Source organism: Acomys russatus, chromosome 5 (genome assembly GCF_903995435.1).
Source record: "Acomys russatus chromosome 5, mAcoRus1.1, whole genome shotgun sequence".
NCBI classification, from domain to species: domain Eukaryota; kingdom Metazoa; phylum Chordata; class Mammalia; order Rodentia; family Muridae; genus Acomys; species Acomys russatus.
Window position 1 is genome coordinate 48,114,280 of NC_067141.1, and position 19,956 is coordinate 48,134,235.

At 43.1% G+C, this 19,956-nt stretch overlaps 1 protein-coding gene across 2 annotated transcripts in view; it reads right to left on the bottom strand.

The window, feature by feature from the left end:
• The window catches only part of Glis3 (GLIS family zinc finger 3), a 407,159-nt gene that overhangs the window by 49,960 nt on the left and 337,243 nt on the right, over window positions 1-19,956 (bottom strand). For both annotated transcript variants that reach the window (XM_051146301.1, XM_051146302.1), the window contains one exon: window positions 7,927-8,071. In XM_051146301.1, the coding sequence (XP_051002258.1) occupies window positions 7,927-8,071 (145 nt within the window). The remainder of the gene's footprint in view (window positions 1-7,926; window positions 8,072-19,956) is intronic.

Below are 19,956 nucleotides of genomic sequence, written 5' to 3' on the forward strand. Positions count from 1 at the left end.
TGTCATTTCTTAGGATACGATGAGGCATTCACAGAAGCACTAGGGTTAGACTTACCTTTGCCAAAGCTGACAGATGATAGATAAGATAGATAGACAGACGATACATAGATAGATAGATAGATAGATAGATAGATAGATAGACAGACAGACAGACAGACAGATAGATATAGATGGATGATACAGGGATGGATGACACATAGAGGATATATAAAGAGATAGGTGATAGATAGAGACAGAGAAGACAGACACAAGCAGCCAGACTCACTTAGACTGAACTGGGCTATCACACAAGAAGATGGCCAGACTCCTGCTAGAAACAGTCTTGAAAGTGAAGCAAGTATAGCCTCAATTCAGGAGGAAACCAAGACTCCAGAGAGACACTTGTGACCTCCTGTCCGTCAATGTGGGTTGGAAGGGTAGCACTGGCTCAAGGCATGGCTGCAGAACATGTACGGGGCTGATGAGTTCATGAAACAGCAAGGAAAACACTATGAACAGCAATCCCTGAGGCTGAGCTTTTCGTTAACATGGAAAGGGTACAGTTAGCATACACAACCCTGCTTGGACACTAACCTTATTACTGTAAAGTATCTCAAATTACATGTGCATTAGTGCAATAATGTCCTTCAGTTTAGACCCCATTTATTCCTAATCTTTCTTTACAGTGTCCATAAAAAAAGAATTCTTATTATGACTGTCACACCCATAAATGGTATCAAGTGCTTCAACTCTTAAGTTCTAGCCCGACAGAGTCGATGGCCGCACTCTGCCAAGTCAGGGTAAGCAAGTCCTCAGTAGCTCCTGCCCTGCGAACAAGTCTGACAGAGATATTAGGCCAGAAAGCTGAAGATGAGGCTCCAACGTTATAAAGTGTATTGGGTGACTGGTCAGGCAGTAAACTGCCTTAAGTCAATTTGTACATTTTGGAAGCTGCTAACCCACACTGCTGGGTCACTCAGGAATTTAAGTTTTATTCCTTCTCAATTCTCTGAGGGGCACTGAAGACAAGATAGTATAATTTTACAACCAAGGTTAGCTTACTGGGGGACAAGATCATTTTAGATCAAGACAAAGAAGTTAAACTGTTGTTAGAGTTGAGATAGGATAGATATTGAATCGCATTCGGAAATTTAGACCCAACATGACAGGAAAAACACTTGCTTCAAACTAGACGAATGCAGATGGCCAGTCACTATGAATGTAACATGTACAGAACTCATTATTCTCATGATTGTCTCATGGTTCTCCCTCCTGTATACAGTTTGTTTTATATGTGTGTAATAAAATAAAAGTATTATAAAAAATAAAAATTTAAAAAAAGAGAAGAAAAGTTCTAGCCTGAATTCCATCGCCAACAGGTGCAAAAGGTCCTTCTCAGGCCCCACCCACTGCCCACAAAATAGTATTAAATGAGTAGTGGGGGGAAATGGCTACCCAAAGACAATCAAGACCTTCCCGAGTAGGGACAAGGGCACAATTTGTGAGCCTTACTACTCTGTCTCCTCTTTAATGATGTATACAAAGTTTAAAAAAATATTTTTCTAAAAACTGGACATGTGCTTTTGAAGCTTACTACTATTCTGTGGTCATGCTCACACTGCTGTCCACTGTGATCCCAGTCATGTCCACCCTATACTCTGTCCACTGTGATCCCAGTCATGTTCACACTGTCCTCTGTCCACTGTGATCCCAGTCATGCCCACCCTGTCGTCTGTCCACTGTGATCCCAGTCATGTCCACCCTATACTCTGTCCACTGTGATCCCAGTCATGCCCACCCTGTCCTCTGTCCACTGTGATTCCAGCCATACCCACACTGTGCTGTGTCCACTGTGATCCCAGTCATGCCCACCCTGTCCTCTGTCCACTGTGATCCCAGTCATGTCCACCCCGTCGTCTGTCCACTGTGATCCCAGTCATGTCCACCCTATACTCTGTCCACTGTGCTCCTAGTCATGCCCACCCTGTGCTCTGTCCACTATGATCCCAGTCATGTTTACCCTGTGCTCTATCCATGTGATCCCAGTCATGCCCACCCTGTCCTCTGTCCACTGTGATCCCAGTCATGTCCACCCTGTCCTCTGTCCACTGTGATCCCAGTCATGTCCACCCTGTGCTCTGTCCACTGTGATTCCAGCCATACCCACACTGTGCTGTGTCCACTGTGATCCCAGTCATGCCCACCCTGTCGTCTGTCCACTGTGATCCCAGTCATGCCCACCCTGTCGTCTGTCTACTGTGATCCCAGTCATGTCCACCCCGTGCTCTGTCCACTGTGATCCCAGTCATGTCCACCTTGTGCTCTGTCCACTGTGATTCCAGCCATACCCACACTGTGCTGTGTCCACTGTGATCCCAGTCATGTTCACACTGTGCTTCGTCCACTATGAGTGAGAAGCCTTCTCTTTCACCTGTTCCACTCACACTGCCACGATCTTCTCCAACACAGAGACTCAAGAAGTTATGTATAAATCCTAGGAAATTGTGAGATGAATAAGTCCATTCTCTCATCCTCCCACAGGCATTCTTATGATAGCCATTGAAAAGTAAACAGTACTCACACTTTCTTATTGACAGACATTTGAGCTTTTGTAACTTTTAGCTATTATATATTAAACTGTTAGCTCATATGCGAAAAAATGCTTTTATAGCAAATTCTTGTGCATGTTAGAAAACTGATTGATCCATATTAATCTGGCATGAGAAATGAGCAGAACTACAAGGGAATACGTAGACCCGGAAAATTGAAGCACTCAATTTAGCAGCTTGCAAACATGTAAAGGTAGTAACAGCTCTACCAGCTTCATACATGTCAGTGTGACCTGTGCTGCCTGGGAAACAACGTGTTAATTTGTCTTTAAAGAGTGTGTAATAAAAGCTTACTCTCAATTAGAAACAAAAAACAAAACGAAACAAAGCAAAACATATATATGTTCATCAATTAACTCATATGACTCATCCTCTAACTGCCCTCTATAAAATTCAACTAGGGTTTTTGATAGAAGCCACATCCCCATATACTATGAGTCAAAATGATGGGTTGCAGAGAGAGCTGCCTGGATGAACAGCACCCCACCTCACCTGGGAACTTGCTAGAATAATCTGGCAGAGATTCAGATCTTTGGGTTTGTTCAGAGCTACTGAATGATCAGGGGTGGGCTCAGAAAACGGCATTTTCACAAGGCCATCTGCTCTCATTATACACTGTTGGACTGGTTCAGGGTTAGGGAGAACTAAACTACATGTTAGGGACATTAAAGGCCTCAGCAGAGGACGTGGGGCTTGCTCCTATGGTCACGGAGATTAGTCCAGGCTGATGGACAATCACCAATGGGAGATGCTCTAGAGCAGTGGATCTCAGCCTTCCTAATGCTGTGACCCTTTAATACAGCTCCTCACGTTGGGGTGACCCCCAACCATACAATTATTTTCGTTGCTACTTCATAACTGTAATTGTGTTACTGTTATGAATTGTAATGTAAATATTATCTGTAATGTGACATCCATGAAAGGGTCGGTTGACCTCCAAAGGAGGTTATGTCCCTCAGGTTGGGAACCACTGTTCTAAGGTGACACAGATGCTGACGACAGCTCAAGACACTCTCAGGGGAGGCATCATGAAAGCATTTTAAGATTATTTCCCTCATATTCCTTCTGTCTCCATTCCCTTCTGTCTACTCCTTCTCCAGAGTTTCTCAGTGGTTTTCTCCCCTTTGTAAATTCCAACTGAAAGAATGCTTCTGAAGATAATGCAAGTTGTATTTATATATTCTACAATGCTTTGCATCTTCCTGAAAACTTTCATGTAGGTTATGTTCATCTTTTATAACTCTCTCCTATAAAGTTTAATCTACTGGGAAATTTGTGTGTCAGTTTAAAGCCATCTAATGACCACCTCCCAAATGAACAACCAATTTTTAAGAAGAGACCATGGCAGGCACTTTTACAGAAAATCATTATCTAACGTTTACACATTTTCTAAGAAGTTGTCCAAAGGCAGCAAATACACTCAATTTAAGAGTACAGAAAGTATACTAAAACATATAACATGAGATTACACTAAAATGAAACACTACTCATAAGGCATGTTAACACAGCACTATTTATTACAAAAATTGAATTTATTGCAGAAGAAAAGCTCTCTTCTCCCAGTAATGGGAGAGAGGAAGAGCTCATGGCACTATAAAAGTTTATAAAGAAAATTTTATTTTCCTCTTTCTTATGCTTATATATGGTATCAGAACAAAAAGAGAATCCTTTTTTTCCCGCCTGAAAAGCTTAAAGTTACACTAAAATTTGAATAGTTCAACAGGACTTACTAACTCTAGACATAACTCAACAGAATCATTGCCAATAAAATCCCCTCATTCCTGATGCTCTGGTTTCTGCTACATTAGCTCTCTACTTCATAGTAGTTTCTGTGGGGCTTGAATAGTTCAACCAGCTCTATCAAAAGTCTGTACCATCTGGGGCATCTCTTGAGTGGGAATCTGTGCGTGAGGATGACTGAAGCATAAGTGAGGATGCAAGCAGGCCTCATTTCTTCTGGGGTCACCTGACAGCCTTCACTTGTAGCTTTAGCCCCAGTGATCAGCAGTTCTGAGAAAGTCCCAAGGATCTGGGTTTCTGATAGATGATTCTAATGTCTAGCACTAAGGCTTCGTGGCCGAGATCATGGACTCACTAAGGTCACCTCATATTGAGTCTGTAGTTACAGCTGGAGGGAGCCATTACTTCTGTGGCCATGCATGGGACAGATCATTTGCCCTGGGCATCCTTTGTTAGTGTACGGACCTTCTGCCAAGATCAGGTGCTGGTCTAGTTGGTCCATGCAGCTGAATACTCACTAAATTTGGTCTTGCCTATTCATTAGCTCAATATAGGAGCTTAGTTTTATACTGGTCCTAAAGCTGCAAAGTGGCATTCACACTTTGAAATACTTTGTCTCCCAGATCCTCAGTAAATCACCTGGCATTTCCATATTGATCTGGGCCAGGATCTGGGGCACAGTCTCTGGAAAAAAAAAAAAAAAACCAGAGTGATCCATTCTCAAGGCTTTTCCACCACTGCCTGTGCCTCTAGTGCCCATGTAGGAGCAGACCTGGGGAGCCCAGGGCTTTTCCCACAGTGAGAAAGTAAATACCACAGTTTAAACTCATGCGCAGCATGGCTCAAAGCTTATTTCACCCTTTTAACCTGATGCACTATTTTCTCTCACAAAAATGAAAGCCCTTGAAGGCAATCCATTTCAGTGAGGCACTGCTTATCAATATGAGACACCTGCTCCGACAAAGGATGTGAAGGATGTCTGCGTATCAAGAATTGCCACCATCCCTGCTCATCTTAATGCTGTGCAAATCATCCTGAGTCCTGAGTCCTGGGACACCTGGGGGATGGTAGTGCTCAAAGACACATATAATAAGGGCTTCCTCTCCTAGACCCACACACACTTAACAGGTTTCCATAAAAATATTGTTGTGCTTAATCACTTAGCTAACAATTAAAGGCATATAGTATCTGACTGACTCTATCTCCCTGATTTTTACTAACAGAATGTAAAAGGATAACCAGGTGCTCTGTGCAGTGTCGGGGACGGAACCCAAGGTCTTACATAAGCTAGTCAAGCCCTCTACTGTTGCGCCACACACTAGCCATCTCCAGGTAAGTCTTCCACTAAACCAAGGCTTAACCTCCATCAATCAGACTTACCATTTCAGGTTTCACACCTAATTAATTGATGAAGCGTTTCCAGCATGCCTTTTGCATATGCCATGATGGGTTGGCATGCGTCTGCAGGACTTCAATCCATGTGCAGCTGGTGTGCACATGCACTCCTCATATGTGCACTTTTAGAGCTTAACAAAGAAGTTATGTAAGTTTGGTTTTATAGTTTTTCTCCCTGTCTGGTTCTGCCTCTGGGTTTGTTGCTTACTTAGCACTCAAAAAGGCATAATCAATTATTTAAAAATAATTCAGAGGCCAAGAAAGAACAGTAACACCCAAGGGAAACAGACGTAAAGTAAAGAGAATAAGGTTTGACACTTATAAGCTACCTGGGAAGATAAAGTCCCAGGGAAATATGGTAGGATAGTACCTGTCTACTTCCAGTCTTCTCAGGGGCAGAAAATGCCTGCAAACTGCAAGATGCCTATGGCGGCAGCAACTTACTCTTCCTTGTCTGGCATTACAGTTCTTCTGCTACAGCTGAAGGCTCAAAGGCAAGAGCTTAAGATCTTTTTTTTTTTTTTTTTTGAGAACCAAATATAGAAGAGCATCATGAACAAAAAGTGAAAGTCTATTTGGCATGACAAAGCCATTTCAAACTAAAACTAAACCTTAAAAAGTTGAAAATGCTAAAAACTTTATAAATCCTATCAGACATATAAAAATGCCATCCAGTCCCCAACGTAAGAGTCCCCAACTGAACCTTATGTTAAATGTATACAACATGAAGAATGTTTTCAATAGCAGCAGGTGTCATAGCATCTAAGATAGTACAAGACTGGCCCGTCCCCACAAACTGTTATGGTTTTCTTAGTCTCCTCTGATGAGCTCTGAGCTTAGCCTCTGGGTCTGATATCTTTAGTCGGGTGTCTTCACTGGAAAAGGACAAGATGCTTGACAGGTTCCTTCAACTCAATTGTTGATTCATTTAATGTATCAGAATAAATGTTCCTGTGTCGGCAATTTGCAAATCAAAAGCCCCTAATGCAGGCTATGCCTTTTCACTCGTGTCTAATACAAAGTTTTTCAGTATGTGTTGTTGTGTTATGCAGCAGCCACCTACATTTGATGATGTAGCTCTTTAAGATTTGGTCAGTTCTTCAAATAAGTTTTAAATCTATTCCTCTGGCTCTAGAAAAGATGAGGCTATGGCTATGTTGTTTCAAAGAAAAAGTCCCCAAGTAACCGCTAAAGGTCCCTCGATGCCAGCCCACTACGATTGAGAATGTCCTGGTGACTGATGCTCTTGAAACGGCTGCTTAATGGCCTTTTCTTCTGCACTGGATCATCCTGAGAACTGGCAAGCTTAAAAAGCTACACGGGCACGTCCTTTCTCCTAGTCTACTGTAATGCACCACTAAATTCTTCATTGTTATGGCTTATTAGTACTGCCAACCTGGCTATGGATGTCGATGGGGTTAAGAATGTGGTGCTGGTGTGACTTGCTTTCAGGTAGCTTGCAGCAAGAACGTTCTGTGTATAAAGTAATAAAGCTAATTATGCTTGCTCAAGTTCTCCGCCATCCTAGATACCTGAAAATGCACCCACACTGCAAGCTAAGGCAATCAAGAAAAACAGTGGGCTTCCTTACTGTATAAGACTCGTCTTTCCTCTGTGTGTGTGTGGTTGTTGCTACAACCTGACATTTTTGGAATACAGGTCACATATGCTCAAACCCAGGTGGGAGAAAGGAGACCTAAAGCGGCTCTCCTTCCTCTCCCTTTGGTCGAGGGACACTAACAGATATTCTTACAAGTTGATTTACTAATGTGAAAAGTGTCTGTAGCAACTTGGGGCTTCCTTTTAAAATGGGAAGATGATAAAGATTGCATGCCTGTAATCCCAACACTTGGAGAGGCAGAGGCAGGCAGTCCATGATAGCCAAGGTTACACATAGAAACCCTGTCTCAAAAGAAAAAGAAAAACCCAAAAAAGAAAAAAGAAAAAAAAAGAAAAAAAGAAAGAAGGAAAGAAAGAGATTGTTCCCTCCAGAATCCACATGTAGTCTGCTACCTGCTTTGGGACCAACCATTTCCTTTGAGGCCAGAACCAGATTAACTAATGTATTATTTGACCCTGTTTCTTTATGGGGGAAAACAAGGACTGCTCTGCCAACCCAGCCCAGGAGAACAACTGCAGACCACCAACACAGCAGATGTCACTGGTGAATTCTCAGGTAAGAAAGATGTTGTTATGTTCTTACCTGGATAAAGCTCGGGCCCAGGCCCTGGGGAGTGTCCCACGGTGCCGTCGGCAGGACCATCTCTGGGGGAAGTGGCTGACTGCAGGGGCTGCACAGCGAGGCAGTCTGTGAGGAGATCTGGGTGGAGCTCAGTGCTAGACCGTAGCTGAAAGGAGCAAAGAGAAAGCCATGGAGAGAGTGTCCTCGGAACACCTGTCTGGGAAGGCTTCGTGCCTCAAGTTTCGACACAATTCAATATACAAGTATTTATCAAGTATTCGTGGAGAGACAGGCATGAATATAACATGTGTCTACAGGAGAGTCAGAGTTCTAGCCCCAGAGCACCTAGCAAGTGCTTCAGGAAAGACGGGGCTGCAAGTAGCTTTGACCCCTCAGACCACCCCCCCCGTTACGTTCACGTCTGCAAACCCAACTTCCTATTCTATTCCCATTTATTTGCTTGCTCAGTATCGAATCACAAGTTGTAATGATGACAAAAACCAAACACAAATAGACTGTGTCCACACTGAAGAGTACTTTAAAGAACAGAGATCCTGGCTCAAAAATATCCAGGAGGAAATTCAGATCTCTCTACTGAGATTTGATACTCAGACATGTTACATGAGAGGGGCATACTCAAGCTAAAATTTAAATATAGAGAACAAATTAATGAAACCACTAACAATAACAACCAACTCTAATACTTTTTCACCTAAAAAACCATATTTTACACGTTCATCTAGTCATACACAATAAAATCAGTTTTTAAATATATTTTAGTAATTTATGCATATTACATCTCAATTGCCATCCTATCACTTGTATCCTCCCGTTCCTCCCTCCCTCCCAATAAAATCAGTTTTATCTATGAGTCACATGTAAAAATTAAAACAAAATGGGATTAAAATGTAGTGTAAGTAAAAATCTACCTGATTCATTTTATTATGTGTGGGTATTCATTTGTACAAGTGTCTGTGATGGCATATGCATGTATGTGCATATATGAGTGTGTCTATGTATATCGGTGAATGTGGTTTTCTGTGTCTCTGCGTGAATGTGTGTGTCTGTGTATGTAAATGTGTGCAAGCACATCTGGGTATATGTATCTATGTATTTGCGTGTCTGGGTGTGAATGTGTGTGTGCACACGCGCGTGTGCATGCATCTGTGGTCTATGTACATGTATCTATATGTTTGTGTGTGAATGTGTGCATGAGTGTGTGTGCATGTGTATCTGTGAATGTGTCTATGAATGTGTGTAGGCTCAGGAAAAACCTCGGTGTCATCAGGGTACTGCCTACCTAATTAGATCAGACTGGATGAGCACTGAGGGCAGCCTCCTCCTGTCTCCAGCTCTCCAGCCTGGGATGACAAGTGTGTACCGTCATACCTGACTGCTAAGGTCTGAGCTCAAGTCCTCCATAATTACAAAGCAATCAGCTTATGAACTGAGCCAGTCACATCCCCAATATCTTTACAAATGCAAATTTTATAAATATAACTTGAATGAAAAATTACAATGGAACACTTGGTGACATAAAAATACCAACCTAATTGTGGTAAAACATAGTATTTAACAATCTAAAAATTCATTACTTAGAAATATCACAAAATTGTTATCTCCAATATTTAAAGGCTGTTTATCAATCAAGTTAATAAAGGTAATATTAAGCCCTTAGGTATAGGGTCAGAGTGTTCTTATTGCTTTGACAAATGCCGCATGCCTCCACCGTCACCCCCATGGCCCTAGTATTCACAGTCTTTATAGAAGTTTAACTCTTTAAAGAAGATGATAAACAACTAAAATATATATAGAATGAGACAATGCTAAATGCCAGAGAAAGAGATGTAGAGAAGAGAGATCGTGAGGGTACCTGTGGGGGCTAGTTTGAAATGATGACCAGGGGTCAAGGGTTAAACTGTAACAAGCCTAGGGAGAAGCGAGGCAAGGGACTCCACAAAGTGGGAGCTGGAAGCTGGGGGAGCCTGCTTGCCTTGGTGTGCATCGAAACGACCTGTGGCATGGTAAGGCGAGCACGGAGGGAGCCTGCAGGCCAGAGGACAGAGACAGAAGAAGGAGAGCGGATGTGCAAAGTCTTGGCATGGGAAATTGTCGCAAACTGGGGCTACTTCAGCTGGAAAGCAGGTCTCGGACAAGGAGAACTGAAAACGGTAAGACTTATAAAGCAGCACAGACAGGGAGGCCACATCAAAAGGGCAGGTGAAGGAGAGATGAGAAGAGGGGGGGAGGGGGGTGCGGAAATGATGCAAACATAGTACTCACGTATGAACTTCTCAAATTAAAAAAAAAAAAAAAAAAGATAATACACATAAAAGAATTGCGCGACATGATACCATGGCATGGTAAGTGGTGGCAATCCAGAGCTCTCTAACTGGACCTAAGGCCCACTCCACAAGAGAGATTCCATGCCTGGTACTGGAAACCTAGCAAACTGCTCAGGCTAGTGAAGTCACAGATGTTGGAGAAGCAGCTCCAAGCATCACTGTACCACACCAGCACAATCCCTCCCAACAGTCTCATCTTTCGCCTTCATACCCACAGGTAAGTATATAACCCTCGGGTCTCATCGAAGAAACTTCATTCTGCAATAGACAGAGATCATTACCATAAACAATAAAACTACAGAGCTACGAAGCACAGCCCCAGTGGAGACATGTATAACACACACACACACACACACACACACACACACACACACACACACACACACACACACCCAACTAAGGCTCAGGGAACGTTGCAGAAGAGGCACCAAAAAGCTTGCGAGGCTCGGGGACTTTGCAGCGAGACTGTTTCCTATTAAAATCAGACGCTATATCCATCGAGTCTCACCAACATGACTGCCTATGCGTGAGCTGAACAGGGACACCAATGAACGTGCCAGAGTGGATGGGGGTGGGGGGATCCCCTGAGGCCTCAAACCTACACAAAGAACTACAGGCAACTAAAGGACTGTGGAGAGTGGGAGAAATCGTCTCATCCAGGGAAGAGCACGCTAACTGGTTATCTGGTAACGAATCGTCAGCCCTGACAACACGCATACAATTAACGTTACACAGACCGAGCGGAGTACAGTTAGGAATACCTATGTATGTTATGCATTTACCAGCAGTTAATGAAAAAAGAGGCCATAAACTTAAAAAAGGGGCACGGAAGGTTTGGAAGTAGGAAACAGAAAGAAGAAAATATAACTTCAAAACTCGATTTTGGAAATGTCTTCATAGGAGCAATATAGCTTTTGTTAAGTGTTTCATTTTCCAATAAAATAAGTATAATGTTTAAAAAAATCATTCACTACACTTGCCAAGAAAGACTTTAATTCTGATTTATCTGAGGCTAGAGAGATAGCCCTGTGGCTAAGAGCACTTGTAACTCCTGCAGAGGACCTGGGTTCAGCTCCCAGCACTGACATGGTGACTCACAACTATCTATAACTCCAGTCCCAAGGGATCTGATGCTCTCCTGTAACCTCTGTACAGGAACACACATATAGACAAAACATTCATACACCTAAGATAAATAAATTAAAAATATATTTTTTTTTAATTTGCGGAGTGTAGTGGTGGTACACACCTTTAATCTCAGCACTAGGGAGGCAGAAGGCCAACCTAGTCCACCAACTGAGTTCCACAACAGCCAGGGCTATACAAAGAAACCCTGCCTTGAACAAAACAAACCAAATTAAAACAAAAAGGCAAAAAAAAAAAAAAAAAAAAAAAAAAACTTTAAAAAATTTGCCAAATCATCAAAATCTTTACAAAAAAATCTGTGGCAGTGACATTACAGGTAGAAATCACATTTTTTTAGTAGGCAAATATGCTGGTACAAAATCTCTAGAGGGCATCAGGGAATAGTTTTTAAGGCACATAACCAAAATAATTTGATTCTCTAATTTGTGCTAAGAAAATATCCAGAAAATGAAGGACAACAGATACCCAAAGAAATAGGTATACACTCTCCTAATGATTAATAGCGTGATTTATAGCAATACCAAAATTTACAAAATGCTCCTAAACATCCTAATTAGGACAAATAAGAACAATTATACATTATTTTGCTGGAATACTATGTTCATAAAGATGATAGCAAATCAAAATTTTATATACAAAATGATAATAACAACATACAACCCAGAATGTAATACTGTATTAAAATTGTGTTTTGCTCTTAACCACAACTTTATGAATTTATTTATTCTACTTTTAGCAATCTTTTCTCTCTTCCAAATACTCTACATTTCAATGATGAACTAGAGCCAACATAACAATTTAGGAGTACCTGTGTGTGCCTCTTTTCCACAGTCCTTGTAATGATGACACTGGTCATAGCAAAAATATTTACACTAGAGAAGCTGTAACTGCTCTACACCGTGGCTTTTTTCATCTGTAGTGTTGGCTGAAAACTATCACCAGAGCTGTGGTGAATACTATGAACTGCCCTCTACTTACACATGAACTCTGACTGCTGTAGATGGAACACTGTTAGTTCTCCGCAAGTTCATGACTGCAGAGCTAGATTCCTGGTATGAAAAGCTGAGCTGGAGGGACCAGTCGAAGGTGGAGACTAGTTGGAGTTGGTTATGCTGTGCGTGGCGCTGGGGACTAAAGTAGATCTTGTGGCACCTCAAGTCAATTCTCAAGAAAATGAGAGGGAGCCTAACCCCTGATTAACTCTTTGGAATTTGTCTACCTTTTCAATGTGTTCTCCCCCTATGACACCATCTACCATGTGACAGCCCAAGGGACCCTCATGGGCCTCACAAACACTGAGCTACATAAACCTCTTTTCTTATAAGGTGTCCTGCCTCCAGTTATTTTTTATAGCAATGAAAAATAAGGTCAGGCAGGCAGGCAGACAGGCGCACGCGTGCGCGCACACACACACTGTATCCATGCAAAAACAGTACTTCTTGCATCTCAAATGAGATCAGACCTATATCCAGACCTCAGAATACGAAAACTGCACAGGGAGCTGGGACACAGGGAAGGAGCATTGAGCCCACACAGCAGTGAGATCATCACAACATCCTCGGCTTTGGCTCACTGAACTTTCTGACCATACTGCTGATGTTAATACCTACCCCTCTCAGGGCCTCCGGAGGACATGTTTGTTATTTTCTTATGGAGCTTAAGAAAAACTGGGGGAAAAGAATCAAGGCTTAGAATGAGTTCTGGTCATCACTTTTAATTTATCTTCCATCATTAAAATGTGATCTGGGGTGCACATGTTCTAAGGGCAGACATGAGTGCTCTCTGCTTTCCATTACCCACCACCCCAGGGGTTTCCAGTTATCAGTACCAGTGAGACCATTCCAAGGGATTTCATGGCCATGGCAATCCTGGCATCACACACAGGCACTCTTCCTTAGCTTCAACAGGCATTCATGGTTTCCAGCAGCGTGGTTCCATACGACTTTGTGGTGAGAGTTAATTTAGTTTTCTCTAGGATTAGGCATGGTTCTAAAAAGTGCTTCTTAAATTAAACAAGCCTTAGAACCTTATGCAGAATTTCCAGAGGAAAACAACACGTGAATACTGAGTTATGAGATGAAGCCGTGTGTCCATCTCAGAGCAACAGAGTAGGAAAGGCTCCTCAGGGATGAAATGAGTGGGACAGAAGACAAGTCAAACTTCCTGGAGGGGTGTCCTAGGTGGGAATGAGAAATTCAAGTACTCACAAAAAACAACTTCCCTATGTTTATCTTGACAACATCTTAGCTGCTAGGAATCTACGGAAAAGAGACAGGGCACAGCTTAATTAAGTCAGGGCCGTCGATGAAGGTACTTCCCTGGCTTGGCACACGTCATAAACTCCCGCAGGGCATTCTCAAGTTCTCATGTGGGGATGGTGCTGCGGGCCCAAGGGTGACCCCTGTAGAACTGCTGGTCTCTGAGAATCCTAATGAGCAGAGCTAGAAATTTCCTGGCTATGGAGAGAGGCAATTCATTGCAGAGACAGGGGCTGATAAAAATACACTATTTCTTCCATGTAGAAGTTAAAAAACACTGTGTCTTCTCTGATTAGCTATGATTTAAAAGTGTGGTGGGTTTTTTTTTGTTTGTTTGTTTGTTTGTTTGCTTGTTCTTTGTTTTATTTATTTATTTTTCATTGAAACACAATCCTCAGACCTCTAATTAGCAGGTTTTGGGAAAGGCCAAGGGAGGAGAAGAAAGAGACAAAGATAGGGAACACTTTCCAGTCACTGGCTAGGCAGATGCTAAGCAGCATGGGGGCTGCTGAGCTTTGGATCTTATAAAACACCCGACACATTTGTAAGGAGCCTCCCAGACCTTTGGATGTTAAAAGCTACGTTATCTCCAGTGGAAAGTAATCATTAAATCGAGCGTCGTAAACACTAATTATCATAAAAAGACTCTTGTGTTCCCTACATATGTATCTGTCTCTCTGCAAAACATGAACATTTATGGCTGCATGGGGTTCAGTTCTTAAAAACAATTTAGATTCATATACTTTTACATGAATGAAAAATTAAAATTTTCTATGAAACTTAATGCTGTTCACAGGAAAGAGCAAAAAACTGACCCCACAGAGACTCCACTGCCCTTTTTGGATAAGTGAGGCCTTTGAAGGCAGTGATTACTAGCTCCTGTGTTCAATGGACAATGTGAGTGGTCCCTCTGAAACCACTGCTTCAGCTGCCCTCAGCAGACAACACAGGTTCTAGAACCCTACCTTTACGTAGCCTTCTCATTCACTATATGCAGACCTTTCTTTGACCTCAACAATAAGCCAGGTGCCATTTTAGGTACTTGAAACACAGCAGCCATTAGAACAAAGACTCTCATGGAAGGGTTTGCATTCTAGATTAGGAACTTAGTAACTGGTAAACTAAAGAAAAAAAAAAAAGTGTAGAGAAGCCAGTAAAAAATGGAGAAGAGATGCTGGTGTAGGTGGGGGTGGGTATTTGGGAGAAGTGGGAAGGTCTGAGGACGTTCAAGGACTTGGCTCAGCCATGCAGGACCTTGCAACCCTCACCACGGTGACAGTGTCTGTCTTAGTACAGTAGGGTGTCTCCTAGGGTTTCTGCCATCGTGATCCTAGAAACTTAGCTCAGCTTCTGTTTTTGTTTTTTAATCTAGAGTCTCCAAGGCTTTTGTGTGAGAGCCCACAGGGTCTATAAAGCAGAGGTCCATGAGAGTTAGTGCTGTGTGCCAACTTAGGCTATAGCCCCAGTTTTTCAATCACACATACATCTAATCAATACCACGAAGGGACTGGGCAGATGTGGTTCCTGTCCACAGAGAGATGACCTTGAGGAAAGAGACGATCTCCTACAAGTTGAGTGGGGCCGTGTCCCATCAGTGAAAGAGCCAAAAATAACCAGGCTTTATTGAGGCCTCCAACTCTGTGACCGGAGCAACTATGGAGTTCTCAGCTTCTCTGGTCTGCAAATGGACACTGTTAAGATGACTCAGTTTCTATTGGTTGTAAGGCATTCTTGTAAAAGCCCCTTTATGTTGCATCTATATAATCTATCGCCTCTCCTTGTCAATGCTGCCTAATACAGAACCCCGTGCTCTGGCCTTGAGAGACATGGAGGACAGAGGTGGGGCACATTGAAAACAAAGGAGCAGTTTGGAGACATTAACTCACATGATTGCTGGACGTTAGACAGAAAAAACCAGCAGCAGCTCTAGGGCGGGTTCCCAGAGCAAACTGTGTCCGAACCACTTAGAGCGGAGCACACCTCCAGCTCATCCACGTCAGATGAACTACCCCATATTTACGAAACGTGATTATTTATGGATTCCAAAGACTAAGGCATTAGCAGCCTCTATCTTTAGACTTCCCCATTTCCTGGATGGACAGTGTCCTCCGTGGCTCCTCAGCAGCCTAGTTTGCTGTCTACAAATACCCCCACAGAGACTGTTGTTGCTCTGCCTGCCACAGGAGCCTCTCCTCTTGCAGTATCTTCCTGTCAAGATCCAGGTTACAGTTCTTCTGAGTGAAGCCTCCCTGACCAGACCGATTAGATTGCATACGGGGGGGGTGGGTGGGTGGGTGTGTGTGTGTGTGTGTGTGTGTGTGTGTGTGTGTGTGTGTGTGTCTTGTTATGAATGGAGTCTGCACAACCGAGTCCTCGCAAGTGTCTTGCTGTCATCTGCCCCAAGCATTCTGAACTCACAGCACAGAGTGTCGATGTGTCATCAATACTGTGCAAGATCAGCCACCGTCTGTCAACTGGTAGGAGACCATGAGCTTCGATACTCTATCTCCGCTCACCTGTGATGTTACAAACACACAATAAGATCATCTCTCCCCCACACCTGTTCCCACGCTCTGCCCAGCTGTAATGTAACCATCTCCCAGTGTCTGTATTTTGTACCCATTAGCACACTAGGACAGGTCCACCACTGATAAGGGACAAAACCTGAGATGTATGTTATAGTCTGCGTCTCCTCACAGGTGAGGAGCCCATCTGAATCTGGGCCCTCCCCTAGCTTCCTCTGTGCTTCTCCTCTTGACTGTGTGGGAGGCACCTGAGTCCTAGGATCATACCAGACTTCAGGGGCTCCCATTTTAGGAAACATAAAAAACTCAGTGCTGTTGCAGTCAGGACTGCCCAGATCCAATCGGAAAGACCCGAATGAACACATGAACGGATACACTTCTCTTGTATGCGTTCTTCCCACATACCAAGAACATGCGTGTCAGTTACCTTTCCATTACCTTAAGGACCCTTAAGAAATCAAGGCAATTGTTTCTAAAAAGGGGGGTTCTAGTCCATTGTTTGAGGTCCCTAGGAAGGGCAGCACATACCACCAGGAGTACCTGGTTAACACGGCTCAATTAAGCTGGCTCAATTAAGCCAGGAAGCAGAAAAGAAGAAGCCACAACCAGAAGCTCATCACTTTCCCCTATATCCTAAGGGCCTCTCCTAGGCTGGCTGCCTTCATGTTTCACCACCACCTATATGATGTCTTTAACATGCGCCTGGGGGCGGGGCTGGGGGGCAGACACACATTCATGTGGTACAGCATGAAACTGGAAGGCTACTGAATGTTGGGCATTCCTAGGCCATTCTGTATGAGTAAGAGCATAAAAGAGAACGTCCTGTCCATTGGGTAGATCGGAGTAGTTATGTGGAGAGCAGGGACTGACTCTGACATGAACTCTGGGGCTCCATATTTGACCACCTCCCCTTGGTGGGGAGGCATGGTGGCATTCAAAGAAAGAATAAGCAGGCTACCAAGATGAGACCTGATAGCCTATGACCATATAGTAGGGGAGGAGGTCCCCCTCGGTCATAGACCTAGGGGAGGGGAATAGGGTGAAAGTGGGAGGGAGGGAGGAACGAGAGGATACAAGTGATGGGTTAACAATCGGGTTGTAATCTGAATAAATTAACAAAAATTTTTTTTAAAAAAAGAGCATAAAAGAGACTGAATTTAAAACAAACCTGCAAATGAACAGGGCTATCCCAAGGAGTTTCAGCTGTCATTCACACATTACACATTACATCCTGGCTTTAAGAAAGTCTGGTGGTTGTTGGTTCTAAGTTCTGAGTCTTGACCTAGCTCTCAGCAACTAGCAGGGGCTGCCTGCATCCTGCTTCTTATAAACTTGGTGTCGCCTCACTGACATACTAGGACGACACATGACAACTCTGAGCCTGAGAGGCTGATCTGTGAACCACTGAGGGTTAAAGAGTCTATCTTCAGGGAACCACTTTAGCGTTTACTTTTTTGTATTTACCCTGTACAAGTAAACACAACGGCTCTTTAGCTTCTGTACAGCTTAACATTATGAAATACTTGTTTCAAACGATTGTTTTTCAGCTTTAATAATGAAGTCACCCATCACGGCCTGACAAGCTTCCTGTGTGTGGGAACTTGAGCTGCTTCCCTCACAACACAGTGACTCTTCCTAATACATAAAAGCAAGGTACCATCAGCAGTGATTTGTATTTGTTTTTATGTTCGAGACTATTTGGCTAATGTTTATAAGCTCTCCAAACGGGACAGGAATTCTACTCCCGTCATTTCTTTTGTTTGTTTCAGACATGACTGAATAATCATCCAAGATTAAGTGAATCAAGTGGAACTAATCAGGGCGGGGAAAGGGCCAAGTCTGTCATTTGCAGTTCCACCGCATTTTATCCCAGGAGGGAGGAGGGCATTCTGTGCGTACGAAGCAGATCTACTTCCAAAGAAAACCAGGCACAACACAATCAAAGGCGTCCTGTGTTCTCGTTCTCCAGTGGACAGAGTCCACCTGAGCTAGGCATATTTATGCATCACCTTCTCAGGGCTCCTTTGTTCCCCAGAAATCAAGTGCAACCAAAATATGTTTCTGAAGAAACCCAGCCACCAGGAAAGACAAATACTTCTGTTGGTTTTTTTTTTCCCCCTCCTCCTAGAGGCGTAAAGTTTATTACCAGGACATTCTTATCAAGTGTTCTCTATGCCACTCCGAGCAATGCGGATCTCAGGGAATTAACTCATTGCCAAAAGGCTTAAGAATAATTACAATGAATTAACCTATTATATTAATTACAATTAATTTTCAGTTGAATGTAAGAATTCCATCTCTAGGGGATTCCCTAGCAGTGACATTTATAAAGTGGCTCTGCGTATCATAGGTAATTAATTTCCAACAATCTGCTATCAAATTTGCTTCCTTTGGGAATGACCAATTTGTAATGAGAAAAAGAAATTAGGGTGAAAACGTAGGAAATAACACCAGAAGAGACAGGACTGCCTAGGTAGGTAGCCTGAGCTTTGGTTGGCAATTACCTATTAAGGCCCAAAATTGTCTCCATCGTTGATGGATGGGTATACCAAAATAAACAACTAAGTATATATCTTAATGCCACGAGAAAACATTTCCAACATGCACCCAAAAATAAATGTTATTGACTTAGTTTAAATACTGGATGACTGGAACCATCCATAGAAACACAGAGCACATGTCTCTGGGGTGTAAGAACCCTGCCTACTAGCTCTCTATTGCTGCCAAAAATTCTGCATGGTCTCATTGGCATCCAATGGCCCCATGTGAGTAGTAGACACTTAAAATGTGACCAGTACAACTAAGGAACTGACCCATTGATTTAACTGAAATTAAATTTCTGTTTACAGTTTTAAATTGCCAAGTACAACTGCCTCCCACGGCATCAATCAGCTTAGCCTCTGTCTAAATCCTTCAGACAGAAGGGAGTTTACAGGCTTACCACACAGCATCCTCTGCTGATAAATAGGCCTACTCATTAGAAGTGCGTGCGTGCGTGCGTGCATGCATGCGTACATGTGTGTCTGTGTGTCTGTGTACATGCGGATGTGCTAGGAAGGATAAGGGGGAATGGGCATGAATTAGAGCCGAGTATGGTACATCTGCATGAAAATGTTACAACAAAACACATTACTCTGCAGGCTAATCTAAACAAAATTAGTAAGCGGGAGAGAAAGAATATGAGAATGAATGAATGAATGAATGAATGAACGAACGAGTGAGTTTTACTTGAAGTTGAGCCAGTATTTCCCCACTGTGGCTTACTCCTTTCCTTGGTCCCCAGAGCACACAGGATGACTTTGCCCACAGTCTGCTTGTATAGCTCTTCTTGGAGATGAGGAGGTTCCAAACACTATAGGATGGCAGAGTTTCCATCCTGACAGAAGCCATGCTCGAGCTTGGATGTCAGCCTGAACACAACTTGTTTTTCAGTAAAGATAAAAGAACTTAAGTCAGCAATGATGGAGCCTTATAGCTTAACAAACCATTGGCCCAATGGCTGGAGACGTCATGGATGCCTACACAACGCATGCACATGCCTCCATGTAAACGAGGGTACCTCAGTTGTCTCACACTAAGAACCAAATGAGACGGACACGGAGACGGCTTTTCGCCATGCTTGGTGCACAAACATCAGTACTGGCTCCTGAACGTCGTGTATAGACTGGATCTCTGTGCAAATAGTACCAAGCAATGAACAGTGAATCAATCGGCTGTCTGACCAGGCGAGGCTCAAGGGCATCAACCCCTTGTTCTTGACTTCCTGCATCTGCTATT